The sequence below is a fragment of the Psammomys obesus genome, unplaced genomic scaffold, assembly GCF_907164565.1.
Source record: "Psammomys obesus unplaced genomic scaffold, mPsaObe1.curated_primary_1811, whole genome shotgun sequence".
Classification (NCBI taxonomy): domain Eukaryota; kingdom Metazoa; phylum Chordata; class Mammalia; order Rodentia; family Muridae; genus Psammomys; species Psammomys obesus.
Genome location: NW_026594184.1, coordinates 4,952,743 through 4,974,031, shown reverse-complemented (window position 1 = coordinate 4,974,031; position 21,289 = coordinate 4,952,743). Strand labels below are relative to the sequence as shown.

The window sequence follows — 21,289 nt, the reverse complement described above, 5'->3', positions numbered from 1 at the left end:
GAATCAGAATGAGGAAGCCCATTACAAAGCACATTCCTACAGTAGAAAGCAAAAACTTGAAGTTTAATTTGACAGTTTATCAGTAACACTTGAGGTTACAAATAACCATAAAAAACATTTAGAGAGCATTACTCTTTCAAGTGACTGGGAGTGTCTGTAAAATTCACATTTACAAATGGCAAAGAGCACCCATAATCCTTCATATTAGAAAGTTATTTTCTCTGAAACTGCTCACAAGATTGTAAAATAAGCCAGAATAAAAACGTGAAGAGCACAGTGGTGAAAAGGTCTACAAGTCTTTGAAAATGCTGCCTTAATGCCATAGGAAGTCAAGTGGCATGCTTAAAGTTCAGCTGACACCTCCAAAAGCCATGTGTGATGTCCAGGTCATTTCTGATTATTACCTGCAATCAGCTTAATGCATTTCTTTTGTTGTTAGCGTATTAGTTTCTACAGAAAAGCTGGCTTAAGTGGCAGTGCATTACTCAGGAAGATTCTGGAATAAAATTGCCTGCTTAAATTCCTTATCTGATACTTACTTACTACATGACCTGGGAAAGTCATGCAACCCTCTCTGGACCCGCATTTCTTTATCTGTAAAGTTGGGATGAAACAAAAAGCAAACCCAACTTTCTTATCATGAGATCCCAAAGGTGCTTAGAGCAGTTCTTTTGCCTAACAGACACATAGTTAGCTATTTGTAATAGGCAACAATAAGGTCTCTTTCCCCCTCAGACGAAAAACATGTTTTCCATCCACACCTGTTCCATGTATTTGGATTCAACCAGACTCAGATTATAAATTTTTGAAAAACAGAATCACATGTGCATTGAACAGGATTTTGTGTCTCATTCCCTCAACAATACAGTATAACAACTATTTATGTAGCTTTTATATACTGCTATATATTTCTTGTAATCTAAAGATGATTTTAAGTATACCAGAAGTGGTATTATAAATTTATTCAGACTTACTGACAAGGTAAACTGTCTTGAAAGAATACTCCCAGATCACAGTCTTGTGAGCTGTCCCGAGGCTATTTTTCACCCACCTCCTTATCTTGTGAAGGTTGCCTCCTGGGTCCTGGAAAGGCATGGAACTTTTGACCTTGCCTTCCCATATGCCCGCTATAAAATGATTAGGTTGGAATCTAGAACTGACCTCCAATGACAGAGCAACCCACTGTTTCGGTAATCCTGTGGGACCAGGGACCTGGGAGCTTGACACCATGCCGGTTTCCAGGGTCTAAGTAAAAAATCTCAACATGCACTTCGGCTTGTTTCCCTCTTAGCCAAATATAGACCAGAGTGATGAGTCCAATCCAGCCTTTGTTGGTGTTGCTACATAAGGTCTGCTTGGCTTTGTTAATGCTGAGAATTATGGGTAAAAAAACTGAAGTAATTAATGGAAAGTGATACTGAGGTGCTAAGAAAATGATGTGATCTAATTTATATCTTGAAATGATCATCTTCCTCCCAAAAGTAAAACAAATTAAGTTTAGAAATAGTAAAAATAAACAAAAACAGGGCTGGCAAGCTGACTCAGTGGGCAAAGACACTTGTCACCAAGCCTAACAATCTGGGTTCCATTTCAGGCCTTTCATGGTAGAAGAGAACCAACTTGTACAGGCTGTCCTCTACATGAACAGCAAGGTACACATACACACTCTAAATGTGAAATAAAGCAGAGAGATCACTTCAAGTGCAGGATGAAGACTCAATGGTATGAGAGAGGTCAGTTGGGAGGCATTTATGGCAATCCTAGTACTTGAACTAAGTCAGAGGCCAACTCAAAGATGCCAGAGCCTGCTTGGCAGTAACCAGGTTGTCATGGGGGGCGGGGGGGGGGAATGATTTCTCCACCACTAAAAAGACTTGACTTTTTCTGTTAAACTGAGTTCCACAAAGGATTCCAGCAGAACAGAAACTCATTATGAATTTTTTTTACCTTTTCTTTTAATTATCTTTCAGATGGAATCTTGCTTTATTGCCCAGGCTGGCTTCAAACTTTTGGGGTTGTGATGTTCCTGCCTTTGCCTCATAAGTAACTGAAATGAACAGCACTTACCATCACTTCTAGCTCCAACTAAAGGATTTTGTTTTTGTTTGCTTGGTCACTTTTTTAAAATAATTTAATTTTATTTCATGTGCATTAATGTGAAGGTGTTAGACCCCTTAAAATTGGGGCTACAGACAGTCGTGAGTTGCCATGTGGGTGCTGGGAATTGAACCTGGGTCCTTTGGAAGAGCAGATAGTGCTCTTAACCACTGAGCCATCTCTCCAGTCTCCGCAAGACAGGGTCTTGCATAGGCCAGGGACTAATCTGGGACTCCCTATGTAGCTGAGGATAACTTTGAATTTCTGGTCCTCCTATCTCTACCTTTCCAGTGCTGGGATTCATGAGAAGAGTATACTCCTTTGTTTTTATTTTTAGACATCTTTATGGGTGTTTTGCCTGCATATATGTCTGTGGGCCACATGCATGTCTGGTGCCCACAGAAGCCAGAAGAGTACACTGATCTCCTAAAAATGGAATCATGGATGGCTTTAAATCACCATGTTGCTGATGGGAACTGAACCTAGGTCCTTCGCACCAGCAGCAAGTGCAATTGACTGCTGAGCTCCATTTTTTTTTTTTAAGATTTATTTATCTTGGAATGTGCTTGTGCTAGTCTTAGTCTGGGCTTTACAAGAGATAGAGAGAAAGAGAGAGGGGGGAATGAGGAAGGGAGAGAGAGGGAGAGAGAAGAAGGAAGAATGGAGGGAAAAGAGGGTATATAGAAAGTTGGGCCAAGATGGAAGCAGATTAGGACATAGACTAGTGCAACAGTCAGACAAACAATCATGGCCAGTTTCCCATGGCAGACTTGCCAAATTTGGCTATATAATACCTGAGATGGCCTTCCCTCTGCGAAATGTGCTGTGAATGAAAAGAATGTGTACAAAGCACTTAGCATAGGATCTGACTATATACAGTAAACAGCGGTTAGCTGCCATTGCTGCTATCACTCCTGAAGCACGGGAGCCTGCTTTTCAGAAGGCTCTTAGAGGTGCTTGTGCTCTTAAAAATGCAAATGAAATCTCATTTCTGGCTTAAAAGCCTCAAGGGCCTTTCCATTGTGGAATGCAGAAAATTCATACTTCTTTCCCTAACTTTCAAGGTCTGGCTCTGGCCTTTGTTTTTAATCTTAGGTTCTACCACTCTTCCCCTAAGCAACTCTGATGGCTTGTCACCATCTCAGTTTCTTCTGTTTTCTCTTTCTCTAGATTTTCCCTCTGGTAGATTTATTCCATTTCATTTCAATCATCACCCTCCCTAATCACAGGGCCTGCTTCTCATGGCCAGCACACCAAATTTAGTTCTTTCACAGCACAGATTATCTTACTGCTGCTGTAGCTCAGCAGTAGAAAACCTGGCTAGCATGCATGAGGCCTTGGGTTCATTTCTCAGTTTAATTTTTAAGCCTGGTGTGGTACTAGGTACACACCAGTAATCTCAGTCTGGCCAACAAGAAACCCTGTTGCAAAAATAAAACAATATAAATGAAATAAAAATATATAGTTTACTGTTTCTCTAACTAGAATGAATCTAGTTTGTGTTCTCCAACATGGGACAGATAATACTGTTTCTAGAATCTCAAATGCAGGGAAGGACACCAGTTGGTTAAACTTATAAGCCTAATAGTAGCACAATTAACATTTATAAATTTACATAGGGAATTAAAATAAAGACCTATCAATATTTACAGATATGATTCTAAGCATCTGTAAAGGTGAACTGCAAATGCTTTTATGTAACAAACCACCAACTTCCTTAGACATCAACATTCCTGAAACAAGCGCTTAGATTTTTCTGTTAAAACACATTGACTCTTTACTTGGACCAAACCAAGGTAAATAAAAACAGTATAAAAACCTGGAATCTTTGCCTGCATTTTCTGTTTTGTTGACTTCAGCTGAAAGGGCAGAGTTAAGTCATCCTTAACCTTTCTTCGAGTTACCTAGGAATCATGGGACAGGAGATTCTTGCAGGACAGATGGTAGTAATTATCCATGAGGGCATACCCTGCAGCAGAGAGATACCTGGAGGAACCAAGATGACTCCCTCAAGGGAGAAAAGATAAGAGGGATAAGGGTTTCTTGGGCTCATCTTGCAAAACCAAAACTGAGACAATTATCAACCAGATCATACCTTGATCAGGACTACTTAATTATACCTCTCTTACATTCTTTCCCCAGCTTTCTCAGTTGCTCTAAACCTCATGCTGGTCCTCTGGAAGGATTATCTTGGAGTCACCGGACCCCTTTATTTATCCTTCTCAACACTGAAACATTGACTCTCCTTTTCACAATGATTTGTCTTTTAAGTGCATTTTGGGGATGGGTGGCTGACTCTAGCTTGTTAGGGTTGCTTGGGACAGGGCTTCTGCCTCCACCCCCTATAAAACCCCCAGTTACAATTCCTAAAATGGATATATGCTTTCCTATCTCTCTAAACAAGTTCAATATAATTTTGTTTTGTCTTTATTAGCATCCATTTTACAGGACTGTAATGAAAATGAAACCCTGGAGGACTGAGGTAAGTTATGGGCATTCATTCCTATACTAAATAGCCACAGGAAAGTACAGCTTCTTTCAAATTTTATTCTTCCTCTAACTTAGACTATTACCCCAAAAATGACTGCTCCCTCTTAAAAACTCCCATTCCCTGTCTTACAAACTGACTATTTTTGATCTGTTGAGAGTTGGTTTTTAATCCAGGCACAGTGGCACATGCCTGTAATCCCAGCACTCAGGGAGGCATTGGCAGGAAGATCTCTGAGTTTGAGGCCAGCCTGGTCTACAAAGCGAGTTGAGGACAGCCAGAGCTACACAGAGAAACCCTGTCTCAAAAAAAAGTTGGTTTGTAAAAATGACATAATTAGGGAGGAGGTAATATAACTCAGGAAGCAGTGTCTAACATGGACAAAGTACTCGGAGAAATTGGGTATAATTCCAGAACCTGGGAGGCAGAGGCAGAAGGATTAAGAGTCTAAGGTCATTCTCAGCAACAAAGTTCAGTTCAAGGCCAGGCTAGGCCCAGCGAGATCTCAACAAAATTATTAGCATTATATATATATGTAACTGCAAAGAGGCTTTTTTTCCCAGCTGTTAGCTACACTTCTGGCTGGGTTAGGCAATCAGCTAAAACATTATACTAAAAACTAAAAATTCTTCATGATAAACTGCAGCAAATGTCAGGCAGATCTGGGTTAATAAAATCTGGGCTGTGTCATGGTTTAGCGAGAACTTGAAAAATTCATTTGTTTTCCAAATAATACCTAATGCTACTGGAACATTTGCTATGTGTCAGCTTATTGTCCTGTTTCACCTGCACTATTACTATAGCCCATGGAGAAGACAGGACTGGGCTAGTGAGATAGTTCAGGAGGTAAAGGAACTTGCTGCCATACCTGATGACCTGAGTTCAAGTTCTGACACCTACAAGATAGAAGAAGAGAACCTATTTGAAAAAGTTGTCCTCTGACCTCCACACACCTTCTATGGCATGAGTGCACCCCTCCAAAAGATATAAAAAGAGAAAGTGACAACACCACCGCCACTAACAGGTTCTAAAGGTAAGTAATTGGATGCCCAATCACTACTAAGTAAGCAGATAATCTAGCCCAGTGTAGGGCCAGAGCTCTTAGCTACCTATTCATTCAACAACCATCATGTGAGCTCCTATTTTCTGGGCACTGATCAATTCACCTAATGCACACTAGCGAATGAGACAGATGGCAAGTCAGCTATAATCCACATCCTCCACATCCTTGGGAGGCAGAGGCGTCATGAATTTGAGGCCAGCATGGGCTAAGAAGGCCCTGCCTAGATGCAGGCAAGTCAAAAAGATCAGTGTTTTTTTTGCCACCTGGACATGATGGCACACCCCTTTGATCCAAGCACTAGGGAAGTAGAGGCATATGGATCTCTGTGAGTTCAGAAGGCAGCCTGGTCTACATAGTCCCAGGACAGCTCAAACTCAATAAGAGAGACCTTGTCACAAACAAAGTGCTTTGCCTGCTATGGAACTTACATTCTAGCAGGGGGTTGGGCAAATAGAAAAAAATGAATACAAATGAAAATTACATGGCATTCACTTCATACTGCCAATAGTGCTTATTAGGGGGTTACTGTTTTACCTACAAAAACTAGTCATCTCACTTGGCTCAACCCAATACAGGTTACTTGCAATGCTTGGTGAGGACTACAATTAAATTAGGTCTAAAACTTAAGGAAAAGGTAATCAATGGAAAACTGTACTAAGTGAATTTCTAGAGAAATGATAGGCATGCAGCATTCCCTTAAGAGATAGCCCTTAGTTTTAAGAACTTTTACACTAAAGAATTTAAAAAGTGATAAAATTTTATATTTTTATTGATTTGCATTTAAAAGAAACTGTTGACAAAGATTCACTGAAATAATTCAAGTGGGAAAATACAGCAAACACGGCTAAAATGTGTTTATTTCACTGAGCAAAACCTCTTAGATTACTGTTACTGACATGAAACTGAGTGCTTCAGACTGTTCTAGACACATGGTGGCATAATTAACAATATTCATTCACATCATTCTCTCTTGAATATATAAAAATTAAAATACCAATTAAAAAACTAATATATCTTCTCTTTAAATGCTTCTTACAGATACAATCTCAGTATTATTATTTAATAGTGGTAATTTAAGGGATTTGTTTTACTCACAAGGTAAGCAATAATCCTACCGAAGGGAACTGATAGTCTGCCTATAGGCTCATAGTGCAAATCAAAAGTTCAGGAACTCAGCAACATACATTTCTAAAAATAAACAGACATAAAATTCTCAGAAGGGTCATGCAAAAAGCTTTAGTAAGCAGATGGCCACAGAACTAGAAAGCTCGCTATTTACTGGCAACATCAACGGGACTCCTCGTGTTTGAAGATTCAACTTGCACTCTTGTCTTAGGCTTTGTATTTGGCTTTTCCACTTTCACTAATGACACAAACATGCTATAAAAGAAAAGAAACACATTAGTGGCCAGGGTAAGTGATTAAAAAAGATGTACTAAAAACTATGCTTTAGAGAATGCTTCCATAACTAACAGCATTATCTAACTGTTCCTAACTGCTCCTGGACCATGTTCATGAACTCACCCGAGGGACTCCTGCCCCCAGAGAGTGGGAGGCGGATATCTGAAGCAGAGTCCATTATGAGATTTTAAACAAAACCGTTTATTTTTTACTTATGACCATATTTATCATGTGAAATAACAATGAGACAGTTACTGTATATTAAAGCTGTTCAACTATTTCAGCCAGCAAAAAGTGTCACCCTAGCCTGGCCAAGTTCCAGTTCTAAGGACGTCTGTACTTGACTACAGCTTTATGCGACTAATGGGAACCATCAGTCTGGTCAAATTATGAGGTGCTGGAAGGAGAAAACAATTCTTCCCTTTCCTAAATTTTTATGTGGGTTTTTGAAAAATGAGAGTGAGAAAAAAAAAGAAGAAGAAGAAGAAGAAGAAGAAAAAGCATTACTTACATTCAAATCCCTGAAGTACTCATTATAGTCAAGGGCATATCCAACAACAAACTTGTCTGGAATTTCAAATCCAACAACTGTAAACAAAGAATCAGTTTATTCTTTAGGTAGAGAAACTCATACTTTCAAATTTAATACTTGCAAATGTGCCTTCTTTACAAATGTTCTGTAAAGTAACTCTAAGCCATTCCATAGTTAGCTTTTTCAGTTTTAATGATTGACCAAAGGGCATCTACTTACAGTCTGGCCTGTATCCAACACTTCGAGGAGTCCTTTTCACCAGCAAGCTGTTAATTACAAAAAAAAAAAAAATTACATGTGACATACGGAAAGACAACAGAGCATTACAAAAGAAAACATCAATGATCTTAAGTAGTATTATCTGCATTTAGAATATGGTCAACTTAGCATATCCATAGGGAGACTGAAATGGAGAACTAAATCAGAGTTCACATGAACGTCAATGGCCCCTGACTGATCAGCACCTGGAACCTCGTAAGATGCTTCTGAGAGCAGAATTTTAACTACCTGTATGTCTATTGAAGTGCTGCTACCATTCGGTTAGGGAGTGCCAATAAGCAAAGATAAGGGATCTAGATGCAGAAATCTAACTAGTAAACCTAACTAGTAAACAACCCTTAGACTAGTAAAGAAGGTGGGTAAAAAATGCTTTCATCAAGACTTTTAATAACTGGCTCACAAATGGGAACTTCAAGCTACAAAGAGTAGTGTGGGGGCTGGAGATTCGGCTCAGAGGTTAAGAGCACTCACTGCTCTTCCAAAGGTCGTAAGTTCAATTCCCAGCAACCATATGGTAGCTCATAACCATCTATAGTACTATCTGGTATAAAAGCAGAATGTTGTATAAATAATAAATCTAAAAAAAAAAAACAGTAGTGTTAAAAGAACCTTTTTTTTAAAATTTTTTGTGGTCCAGAGCCTTGTTGATGCTAAGAACATACTCTAGTACCCAGGAACAATGGCACACTCTGTAATCGCAGCATGCAGGGAACCAGGGGCAAGCAGATCTCTGTTAGTTTGAGGCCAGCCAGGTCTACAAGGCCAAGGGAGAAATCCTGTCTGGGGGGGAGGAGGAGAGTGTGCTCTAAGCTGGGCAGTGGTGGCACGCACCATTAATGACAGCATTTGGGAGGAAGAGGATGGGGAATTCTCTATGAATTTGAGGTCAGCCTGGTCTGGAGTTCCAGGACAGTCAGAATGAGAGAAACCCTGTCTTGAAAAACCAGAAAGAGAAAGAGAGAAAGAAGGGGGTGGGAATGGGAAGGGATGGTAGGAGGAAGGAAGAAAGAACTCTACCGATGAATCCCCCCCCCACTTCATTTTTTAGTTAACTACATTTTCAACTATTTGACTCTTGCTACAAATAAGTTTTGGGCAGTTTTATTTTTTAAAGTTATACTGCTGTTATTTATAGAAATCATGACTTTGCAAATGTAGTTGAATTACATAATTATAACTATATATAAATTTAAATGTAATTATTTGAATGCTTGTCGTGTTCTCACACAACCTGAGTTGAATCCCTAGTACCTTCCCCCCCCCCCCCGAAAAAAAAAACCAATGGCTTTCAAAATTTTTATTTTCGCACTAAGTCACAAAAGAAAAAAAAAAATCACATAGAAAGGAGGTTCTTGGGTCTTTTTTCAGCAGATTGTCACAACCCGAACATGGGCCTTGGTGAACTAAGTGACCTTGTGCAGACTTCACCAAATTTACATCTCTGTCCAGTTCAGACAATTTAATCACACATAGATTAATCTCATCACTATCACAATCAAGATACATTGATTCATACAAGGCTCCCACCCTGTACTCTCTTAAGCCCTGGCAACTCCTGATCTGTTCTTATCTATATAATTTTGTCATTTCAACAAAGACTATATAAGTAGAATCATAGTTTCATTACTTTGACCTTGGGGACAGTGTCCTACTAGCCTTGGGGGAAAAAATGGGGAATTTTTACATATATCAAAAACAGGGGCAGATAAACGGTTTAAACAGAAAAGGCAAAACACCTGCTTTATACACCGCTGAAAGTGCCATAATTGGTATGGTTCCTGTAATACTCATCTCAGCTGCGACGTATTGACAGCTGTTCCTACTTATTGCTGATTTGATCGCATAGGTGTACTGCAGTTGTGTTCAAATTTCGTTGCTTTTAATTCTGGCCTGCCATAAATGATGCGAACATTCATATACAGATTTGAGTAGGGAGGTATAAGACAGGTCCTCATTATATATAGCTCAGGCTGCTTGTTTCAAATTCAATGAATGTGATCCTGCCTCCACTTTCCAAACGCTGAGATCACAGGGGTGAACTACCATACCTGGCTGTCAACTTATACAGATTTGTACATCAACATATATTTTCACTTCTAAGGGATAAGTACTCAGTACAGTTTCGGAGGCCTTTTGGTAGTGAAATGTGTAGTTTTTAAAGAAACTACTTTGTAAACCGGGTGTGGTAGCACACAGCTGTAATCCCAGCACTCTCGGAGGCAGAGGCAGGCTGATCTCTTTCACTTTGAGACAGAAATCCTGTCTTAAAAAAAAAAAAAGAAAGAAAGAAAAGAAACTGCTTTCTAGAGTGGCCATACTATCTTACATTCCTATGAAATAAAAACTTTTTCATGTTTAATTTGGGAAAGACCAAACACACTTGTGTAGGACAAGTACATACTCAAGTATTCCCTGAGCACATCTCACCTCCAGCAAGACAGAAACTCACTGAGGTATATTTGTACCATCTATCAGAAAAGTCCATGAGGATGAACTGCTGTAGTATCTTATTAAAATTATAGAGATTCAAAGACTTTACAAACACTGCCATCCTGTGTTCCACCTGAACCAGGACAAACAAGGTAGAGACAACCAACTCCCCCAGGCTGTCCTCTGACCTACAAAAGTGCACGTGCCACATGCCCATATCCCGGGCACAATAAATAAGTGTAATTAAAAATTTGAGAACCAGTTAATCATTCAGGAAAAGAGTTGACCTTTTGTCTACACACGCGCGCGCACACACACAAATCACATGTAAGTCAAGATTTTAAGAATAAAAGATTTTAAGATTTTAAAAATAAAAATGAAGTCAAGACGGTGGCACACACCTGTAATCCCAGTCCTTGGGAGGCAGGCAAATCCCTGTGAGTTGGAGGCAAGCCTGGTCTACAAAGCAAGTCCAGGACAGAGAGAAACCTGTCTCAAAAAATTCAAACCAAACCAAACCAAAAATAAAATAAAAATGAAATTATAAAGTAAAAACAAAGCAGAAACCATCAGCAACAAAACTAAAAAGATATTGCTTTTAACAATAAAACCAAATTTAAAATCACAGGAGCATCAACTCTCTATATTCACATGTTCACATCTTCTCTCTATAGTTTATTAACTCTGTATCTATGGGCAATTTCTTAGGCTTCAGCATCCTCAACTATAAGGTAGAGATAGATAAGAACTGTTGTAGGATCAAACTATAAAACTAAAGATAAAAACAGGAAGAACTATGAAAGAAAGTGAAGCCAAACATCCAGGTATAGCAAGATGTGAGACTGCTTCAGAAAAAGGAAGCAAGCAAGCATAAAATTTCAATGACAACACAAAACAGGATGCCTTATTCACCACTCAAATCCAGGAGATGCAAATGTTCAGGGCCCACTACTTGCTACTACCTTTGGTATGACTGGTTTCAGTTTCACAAGAGGACCCTGGATTCTCTGCCATGCTACTAAGGACAAGTTAGATATACACTCTCAGTATTTGGAGGCTGATGCGGTGGCACAAGCCTGTGATCCCAGCACTTGGGGAGTCGAAACAGGAGGATCTCTGTGAGTTCGAGGCCATCCTGGTCTACAAAGCGAGTACAGGACAGCTGAGGCTACACAGGGAAACCCTGTTTTGAGGGGAAACAAAAAAAGATTCCCAGTATTGACATAAAAAACTGTCCATGGCTACATGTGCTTGTGACCCCAGCACTAGGGTTGGAGATAGATTCCAAAAATCCACCCACCAGCCTACACAACTAAAACTTTGAGCTTACAGCTCAGTTCTCAGAGACCCTGTTTCAGACTGAGTAAATGACAATAGAGGAAGATATTCAATCCTGGTTTGGCCTTTGCATCTGTGCACTTGAGTGTGTATGCACCTACACAACTCACACACTACACACATAAATAAAAAAATATTCTAAGTAACTATACCACAGATATACATATTTTCCTAAATGATTAACATAATCATGACATTAACAGTGTAATAGGTATTAAATATATGAGAATATGCATAGGTTCTGTCCAAACACTCTTGAAATTAAAAAATTAATTACATTTATTTGTGTGTGTGGTGGTAGCATGTGTCATGGTACACACATGGAGGTCAGAGAGTCAGTTCTCTCCTTCCACCACATGGATCCCAGGAATTGAAGTTAGGCTGTCAGGCTTGGCAGCAGGTGACTTCATCCATTGAGACATCTCACCAGCCCCTCTAGCATTCTTTATGAAGGACTTGAGCATCTAGTGAGCTTAGTGTCTGAGGTGGTTCTGACTCCAAGGCCAAGTACATACTGTATTAGACGAGGAGTTGATTATAATAAAGGACTTCATTAACACACAATAAAATTATAAAAGATTAAGATTTAATATTACATTTTTCTTTAAAGATAAAGTGAGAGCTGAAAGCATTTCTCCTTACAAAAAAGCAATTACTTAATGCTCAAACTAAAGAAAACATTCCACTTTAAAATATCATACATACCTTGCAACCTTAACCATTTTGGGACTGTACTTCTGGACCAAGGAAAGCAAAGTTTGCATTGTTTTACCAGTGTCAATTATATCCTTTAAAAAAAGGGAGACATTTAATGGTAAATAAACCCAGCATAATTTTAAAATCAGTCATACAAACACAAAACACCAGAACCCAGTAATTTCATGGTACAACATTATTTTTTCAGCACATGCACAAAATCTCACCACAATTAACACAGAGTTAGGCTGAAACTTGTAACCTGTCTGGCTATCAGGAAGCAGTAGAAATGTCAGTCCCCAGAACTAGATTGCATAGGTTTGGCAAGGTCAAAAATAGTGAAGTGAAATGTGTACATGCCCAGGCAGTAGGGGTACATGCCTTTAATCCCAGCACTTGGGAGGCAGAGGCAGGCGGATCTCTGTGAGGAAAGCCTGGTATACAGAGTGAATTCCAGGACAGCCAAGGATAAACACAGAGAAATTGTTTCAAAAAATCAGAAAAATAAAAGAACTGTTTACATGTAAGCATTATACATATACACAATCTTTCGTTGTTTTTTTTCACACAGGGTCTAGCTATGTAGCTCAGGTTGGTGGCATTAAACTCAAGATCCTCCTGCTTTAGACTCCTAACAGTTGGGATTGCAGGCATAAACTACCATGTTTAAGTCTATAAAAGACATACTACATTTTTCTTTGTAAATTAAATATAAGGATTCTTTATCTCAAACTCTTGATATCCTAAGAAATCCTACTCCATTTTATTTATATATTTAATTTGGTTTTTTGAGGTAGGGTTTCTCTGTGTAGCCTTGGCTGTCCTGGACTCACCTTGTAGACCAGACTGGCCTTGAACTCAGAGATCCGCCTGCCTCTGCTTCCCAGAGTGCTGGGATGACAAGTGTTTGCCATGGCGCCCAGTTGCTTCATTTTATCTTTAAAGGCATCCAATTTGCTAAGTTTTACTATATAAAATGACTGTTTCAGTGGTAAAACACCCTTGTAAGATCCACTGCGACTGAGATCGCCAGCACTATAAAAAATAATTAGGAAATAAAAATCCATAAAGCAGTGCAGACCACAAGAAATATCAGCGATAGCAACTTGTGAAAAATGCAGATTCTAGGGTGTGACAGGAGAGAACGTTGACAGGCGCCAAAATTACTGCCCTCTAGAGTACACACTGGAAGAACTTCTACCTCCGGGCGGTGATCAGGATCTGTGACCATACCTTATATAGAATAATTTCAGTAGCTAGAGAGAGAACTCTACTGCTGGTCTTGAAGAAGTCAGCTGTCAGGTTGTGACAGGTCTGAGTAGCAAGACATGAGTGATGATCTTTGTAGCTCATAGCCACCCGAGGCTAATCAGAAAGAAAACAGTCCCTCATTTGGACAATTAAACAAAGAAGAACTATAAGGTGCTTTCATCCTGAGTGCTCTTTTTTAAAATTTGCATGTATTTATTTGTGAGGTGTGCATACATAAAACCTGCCATGGTTCAAGACCAGCCTAGTCTATATAGCAAGTTCCAGGACAGCTAGGGCCATATAGTGAGACCGTATCTTAAAAAAAAAAAAAAAAAAAAGTGAAAGAAGCCAAATACAAAACGCAGTTACTATGTAATTCCATTTATGTATGTCCTCAAAAAGCAAATCTTAGAAAGCAGAGAATGGGAAAGAAGAAGTAAGAAATGATGGCCAAAGGAATTGGATCTCTCTGTAGAGAAACAATGTTTTGTTTCTTAAGATTTATTCTGTATATTGTTCTGCCGCCACGTACATCAGCACGCCAGAAGAGGGCACCAGATCTCATTATAGATGGTGTAAGCCACCATGTGTTTGCTAAGAATTGAACTCAGGACCTTCAGAAGAACAGAAAGTGCTCTTAACCTTTGCGCCATCTCTTCAGACCAGAAACAATGTTTTTATATTGTTACTTAATGAAAACATTTCGGTCCACCAGATGCCTCTGACATGCAGAGGCAGGTCATCCTGGTCCACATCTACACTAAGGGGGAAAAAAAGCTATCTTGAGTCGAACAAGTTCCTGCTGAAGAAAAAAGGAAGGAGGAAGAATGGGAAGGTGGGCAGTAGAGATGGAATAAGAAAGGGAGGGGGGGGCGAAGGGGAGGTGAATGATGGTAGATGCCTGTAATCCCAGCACTTGACTTAGGAGGTATACGAAGGTGGATGAAGTTAAGAGTCTAGCCTGGGGTGGGAAGTGGTGGGCATACTATTAATCCCAGCACTCCAGATGCTGGGGCAGGTGGGTATCTGTGAGTTCGAGGACAGTCTATAGAGTGAGTTCCAGGACAGCCAAGGCTACACAGAGAAACCCTGTCTTAAAAAGAGTCTAGCCTGGGCTACTTATCTACCTCTTTCTCAAACACAAACACACAGACAGACAAACAAACAAAACAAAACAAAATCAGAGGGTGAAGCCTAGTGATAGAATACCTGTTTAGCATGCTCTGGGTTTGATCCCTAGCAGCACACATAAAAACAAAGAAAATCACTTTTGTTAAAAAATAATAAGGGCTGGAGAGGTAGCTCAGTGGTTAAATATACTAGCTGGACTTTTATCTCAACTTGTTTTTTGTTTGTTTGTTTGTTTCTTTTTTAGAGCTGAGGATTGGACCAGGGCCTTGCGCCTAGCCAGTGCTCTACCACTGAACTAAATTCCCAATCCTGGATTTGTATCTCAGCACTCACAAAAACCAGCATCTTGCTCCGACCTGCAATCCAGGTCTAAGAAGACAAGAGGCAGGAGAATTGCTGGGGTTTACTGGCTTCCAGCCTATAGAAGAAAATGTGAGCCCCAGGTTCAGGGAGAGACCCTGCCTCAAATGAATAGACAGCACAAAAGGAGGGCATGCATCCTCTCCTGGCCTCTGTTCTTGTGCATGGGCATGCATACTTGCACACACATGATTATACACTCAAGCACACAAAACAATGTACAAAAGTACTATTACAAAAAGCAGAAAGGAAATAAGAGCAAAATAAGCAACTAGGGGCAGAAAATGATGATGGAAAAATGATGGTCTGGGAAATGGGCAAAGTATAGAGAAAACGAAAGGTGATGGAGAGTGAGGCTGATATGTATTCTGAAGTCATACTGGAAAATGTATACTGAAGAACTGAAGAATAAAGTCAAGATAGGAGGATGATCATAATATATGCTGTATAGGTATGTATAGCTCAGTAAAGCAGACACATAATAAATAGGAAGACTACAGACAAAAAAATAAGTGTGGGCATATGTGTGTGCTGTTAAACAATGGTGAGTAAAAAAAATACTGAAAGGAACAAGAAGTTGGAGACATGGAAATGGAAGATTTTATATAGGATAGCCAAAGAAGCCTTAATGAGAAAGTAACTTCTAGATAAACAATAGTTCTTCAAGCTTAGCCTGCATCAGAATCAGCTCAAGGTTTGCTTATTTTCATCACAAAGATTCTGAGTCAGTAGGCTCCTGGCTGATGCTTTTGGATTTAAGGGATCCCACTGAAAAGCAATAAGCTACAGATAGTGAAGGTTTGAGTTTTTACTCCACTCACTGCCTGGTAACCTTGGGAATCTGTTTGCCCTCCCTGTGCTTGATTCTCCATCATTTACAGTAGTAGCTGACAAAGTGAGCCCTGGATAAACATTATTGTTATTACATACAAAGTACTCAAGGATGTGATAACAAATGGACTGTATTTTTTTTTTATTTTTTCTTTCCTTTATAAGAATATTTGAAATGGGATACAGAGCTAAACAGAGAAATCTCTGCAGAGGAATTTCGAATGGCAGAGAAACACTTAAAGAAATGCTCAACCTCATTAGCCATCAGGGAAATGCAAATCAAAACAACCCTGAGATTTCACCTTACACCCATCAGAATGGCCAAGATCAAAAACTCAAGAGACAACACATGCTGGAGAGGTTGTGGAGAAAGGGGAACCCTCCTCCATTGCTGGTGGGAATGTAAACTTGTACAACCACTCTGGAAAGCAATCTGGCACTTTCTCAGACAACTAGGAATAGCGCTTCCTCAAGATCCAGCTATACCACTGCTAGGCATATATCCAAAAGATTCTCAAGTACACAATAAGGACATTTGCTCAACCATGTTTGTAGCAGCCTTATTTGTAATAGCCAGAAGCTGGAAACAGCCCAGATGCCCCTCAGTGGAATGGATGCACAAATTGTGGTATATCTACACAATGGAATATTACTCAGCAATAAAAAACAAGGAAATCATGAAATTTGCAGGTAAATGTTGGAATCTGGAAAAGATCATCCTGAGTGAGCTATCCCAGCAGCAGAGAGATGCACACGGTATATACTCACTCATATGGACATATAATATAGGATAAACCTACTAAAATCTGTACACCTAAAGAAACTAATCAAGAGGGAGGACTCTTGCTAAAATGCTCAATTCCTACTGAGAAAGGCAAAGAGGCTGGACATCAGAAGAAGGAGAAAAGAGCGGATAAGTCAGGAGCCTGACACAGAGGACCTCTGAAAAGCTCTGCCCTGCAGACTATCAATGTAGATACTGAGACTTATGGGCAACCTTTGGGCAGAGTGCAGGGAATCTTAGGAAAGAAGTGGGAAACAGTAAGATGTGAATAGGACAGGAACTCCATAAGGAGAGCAACAGAACCAAAAAATCTGAGCACAGGGCTTTCCTGAGACTGCTATTCCAACCAAGGACTATGCATGGTGATAACCTAAGACCCCTGCACAGATGTAGCCCATGGCAGTTCAGTATCCAAGTGGGTTCCATTGTGATAGGAACAGGGACTGTCTCTGACATGAATGAACTGATTGGCCTGCTCTTTTAATTACCTCCCCTTGAGGAGGAAGCTGCATTACCAGGCCACAGAAGAGGACAAGGCAGCCACTCCTGATGAGAACTAATTGACTAGGATCAGAAGGAAGGAAAAGAAGTCCTCCCCTATCAATGGACTTGGGGAGGGGCACGCATGCAGAGGGTAGAGGAAGGGAGGGATTGGGATGGGAGGAGGGAAGGAACCATGAGGGGGATACAAAGTGAGTAAAGTGTAATTAATAAAGAAAAATAAAATAAAAAATAAAAAAAGAATATTTGATATTCATATTATTTAAATGAAATGTTAGGAACCTTATAACATTCCATAAAATGAAATTTAAGACACTAAATAAATCACACACACATGCAGACACACCCCTCCATAGTCACTGCTAGTTTTAAAAGAAAAAATATCAAAACCAAATGAGGAAGCATATAACTTTTTTTCATGAGCAGCAAAATATAACACTTAGAAAAAACATTTTTTTGTTTGTGTCTTTTTGTTTTGTTTTTAAAACAAGGACTCTCTGTGGCTTTGAACTCACTATGTAACCCAGGCTAACCTAGATGGAATTCGTGAACCTCCCGAGTGTCTGGGATTCCAGGCATGACCTACTGTCCCTGGCTTCTCTTAGTGTTAGAAAACACAAGTCTCCCTGGCTTACCTTTATTATGTTACACACTAATTAGAAAATTGTAAACAGTATATTAAAAGTTGATGCAGAACTTACTTCAACAATCAAGACATTCTAAAAGAAAAAAGAAAAATGAAAATTAGTATACAAAGTGAGATTGCATTTCCAATCAGTTAAATCATAACAAACTCTTAAGAAGCTACCCAAACTATTATAAGTACTTTATTATACTGAATCCTGCTTGAAAAAGTGGACTATTAGAAATCAGAAGTTCTTAATATTAAGTCTTTCATAAAAAGAATATTTGATTTATATGTTCGCTTTTTTATAAAAAAGCTTTTAACCCTTTATACAAGATCTTCAGCAATTTGTTGAAATTTCTCTGGGTCTCAGTGTCCCGTATATAAAACAATAAACTTGAACCAGCTGGCCCTTTATGTATCTTGACCCTAATATTCCATGAAATGTAATCAGTATAAATGCCTCCAAAAATCATGTATTTAATATAACAGAGAATGCAATTAAAGTTTTACTTTCTCATAAGCTAAAACTAGTATGGTTGTGCACATGTTTGGGAAATTGCACTAAGTAAAGATACCAATACTTCCTTCCACCATAAACCCTAAACACATTTCAACCCACTCTTTTCTTTTACTCTGTAGCCCAGGCTGGCCCAGAACTCATATGTAGCCAACACTGTCCTTAAACTGGTAACATTCCTGTCTCATTCGGCTGAAAGCTAAGATTACAGCTGTGATTTACCATGCCTGGTTCCTCACTCACCCACCTGTATTTATACTAGTTAAGAGAAACAAGGCAGTATTTCACATGCCCACAATATTGACTGTACAGATTTATTCTATAGTGTTTATCTATGTAGTTCTCAATGCACTCTGTCAAACAACCTTAACATCAGATCTCTCTTATTTTAAGCTAGTGGTTATCAAAATCCATTTCAGTTTCATGAAAATTCAAAACTCTTTTCTACCTTGTGGTATTTTGAGAATGGCCCTCATAGGCTGTTACATTGGAATGCCTGGTCTCTAGTTTGTGGATCTGTTTTGGGAAAGATTAGTAGGTGTGGGTCTTGTTGGAGGTGTGTCACTGGGAGTGGGCTCTGCAGCTTCAAAAGTCCACAACAGGCTCCGTCTCTAGTACTCTCTGCATCTAACATGCAGATAAAATATAAGCTCCCAGCTACTGCTCGGGTGCCATGCTGTCTGCCACCAGGCTCCCCTCCCGGATGGCTATGGACTCACCCTATGAAACTGTGAGCAAATTCCCAATTAAATGCATCCTTTCCTAAGTTACTTTGGTCATGATGTATATTCACAGTAAAAGAAAAGTAATGAAAGACATACTCCATCTTGTTTAACCTATAGTTTTAAGTACTTTATGAGATAAATTACTACCAAAATTCATATATAATGTAGAAATACATATGCTGTGGTAAGTCCTTGAAAACTGCTTAGCAACTGAGCATGAAAACCAAAGTTTGGAGGATCACAGCTTATGCATTAAAAGTAAATTATAATCAAGAAAAACTTCTAATATGCCTATGTTTCAAAGCAGTTTATCATAGAAGGCAGTATCTCATCATCCTGCATGGGTCTAAGAATAGAATCAAGCAAGGTTAGCTCAGAACTTCTGCCAGGCAACCCACAACTGAAGCCTGTTCTATAGACAGGAAAAAAGGTCACTTTAAATCTCAGGATATGCATAGGAAAGAAAACAGATATAAAAAAATTTGGGACAATCTTAAGCTACAAAGCAACTATGTTTTTATTATTATTATTATTATGAGGTCGTATATAAATTCTAAGTGAACTGAAAATACATTAATATACTGAGGGAAAAAAGCAATTTATCTATTCAAATGATAACTAGTATAGTGTAAGAAACATAGATACAGGACTAAGACATTCATATGTTCACATTCATATGTGGTTCTGTCACCTAATAGTTATAGATTGGTAAGGAGCATGGGCTTCTGGGACAGAGACTGAATTACTTGTGCCTAACACTAAATGACCTTGGTTGAGATCTAATTATGCATTTTAATTCTTTACATTTATTTTACATTTCAGTTGAGACGTTGTAACACAACTCACATGTAGAGGTCATCAGGCTAGTAGCAAGTGTCTTCCCACATCAAGCCATCTTGCTGGCCCATCACTAGATTTTATTTAGTATAAGATACCTTATTCAAATCAATAAAGCCCAGAAAGATTAAATGTTTGAACAGTACAAAACTGTACTGTTCTAATACAGAGACTGAGAATTGCTACTGCTGAGAATTTATTTTATGTCAGCTAGCTACATGTCTACTTAATAATTAAAACAATGAGGCTCAGGCATCAAAATGACTTACCTAAAAGTAGTAAACATAGAAAAAAGGAAGAAGGATTAGAATAAAAGTGGACTTTGGATCCAAAGCCTGTGTTCTTAAGCATTAATGGGAAAATGTTGGCATATATCTGTGACTTGCACACACTTTAGATACATTTCCAAAGAAAAAAATAAAAACGTTTCAAATAATCCATAATCTCATCACCAAGATTTAACTTTGCTTAATTTTTATTCCTTGATTTCTTTTCCATAATAAATGGAATCTACTGTGGCTGTCATAAAGTTATTTTAGAAGAAGAGATATGTTTACAGTCACAGAGCTCTGTAGTGGGACAGAGCCATTAGGCGAAAAAGACAAGGTCAAACTAAATCACAGAAGGATTTGAAGGCTAGGCACCTGCCAGCACCGAAAACTGATTATAGAAGTGCAGGTTTCAAATAGCTTCTAAATATGGACAAAGTGTGCTGAAAGGGAAGGAGGTCTGGCAGGTGTACACTAAATGGACAGCAGGGGAAAGAACCAACACATGACAAGTTCTCCTCTTTAGTTTCTAAACACTGCTCAAGGCAACGTTAATTTGGCATGGCCCCAATAGAGAATTATAGGATTTCACAAGTGTTTTAGGTTAAGGTTCCCCTACAGATGTTCAGTGAAGTGACTAGTGAGCACTAAAATCTAAAAGCTAGAGGAAAGAAAGAGCTTTGGTGTCTGCATTCAAGCTCTTCTACTTGTGTTGTGTGACTTGGAGACTGTGAGGCAGTTTTCATCTCATAATCCCATGCAGTTTTTGAAATTTTAAGTGTACGCCTTAATTTCCTGATCTGTAAAATGGAAATATAACTCCCTACACCAGATTACTGTGAAATTTACCAGATTATTACATTTACATATGGCACACTCTCTGCAAGTAAACAATAACTAGCAGCTTAGAAAACATGTAGTCTATTAGTACAGTCTTGTGATCCTAGCATTTGGGAAGCTGAGGCAGGAGGACCACCATGAGTTCAAGGCCTATCTAGCTTACATAGGAGATGTTTAAGATTGATGTGGACTACAAAGTGAGACGATGTCTCAGAAAAACAAAACAAATGCTAGTGAGATAGCTCAGGGGTAAAGGGACTTGGTACCAAGCCTGAATCTATATGACAGAAA

The 21,289-nt window shown here is 39.0% G+C and overlaps 1 protein-coding gene across 1 annotated transcript in view; it reads right to left on the bottom strand.

Annotated features, from left to right (window-relative positions):
* Positions 1–6,399: 6,399 nt before the first annotated feature.
* Positions 6,400–21,289, bottom strand: part of Hprt1 (hypoxanthine phosphoribosyltransferase 1) — a 34,997-nt gene continuing 20,107 nt past the window's right edge. Inside the window, exons 5-9 of the mRNA XM_055618083.1 lie at positions 17,884–17,901; positions 12,334–12,416; positions 7,801–7,847; positions 7,561–7,637; positions 6,400–7,028 (exon numbers count right to left, since the gene is read on the bottom strand). Of these exons, the coding sequence (XP_055474058.1) occupies positions 6,981–7,028; positions 7,561–7,637; positions 7,801–7,847; positions 12,334–12,416; positions 17,884–17,901 (273 nt within the window). The 3' untranslated portion in view covers positions 6,400–6,980. The remainder of the gene's footprint in view (positions 7,029–7,560; positions 7,638–7,800; positions 7,848–12,333; positions 12,417–17,883; positions 17,902–21,289) is intronic.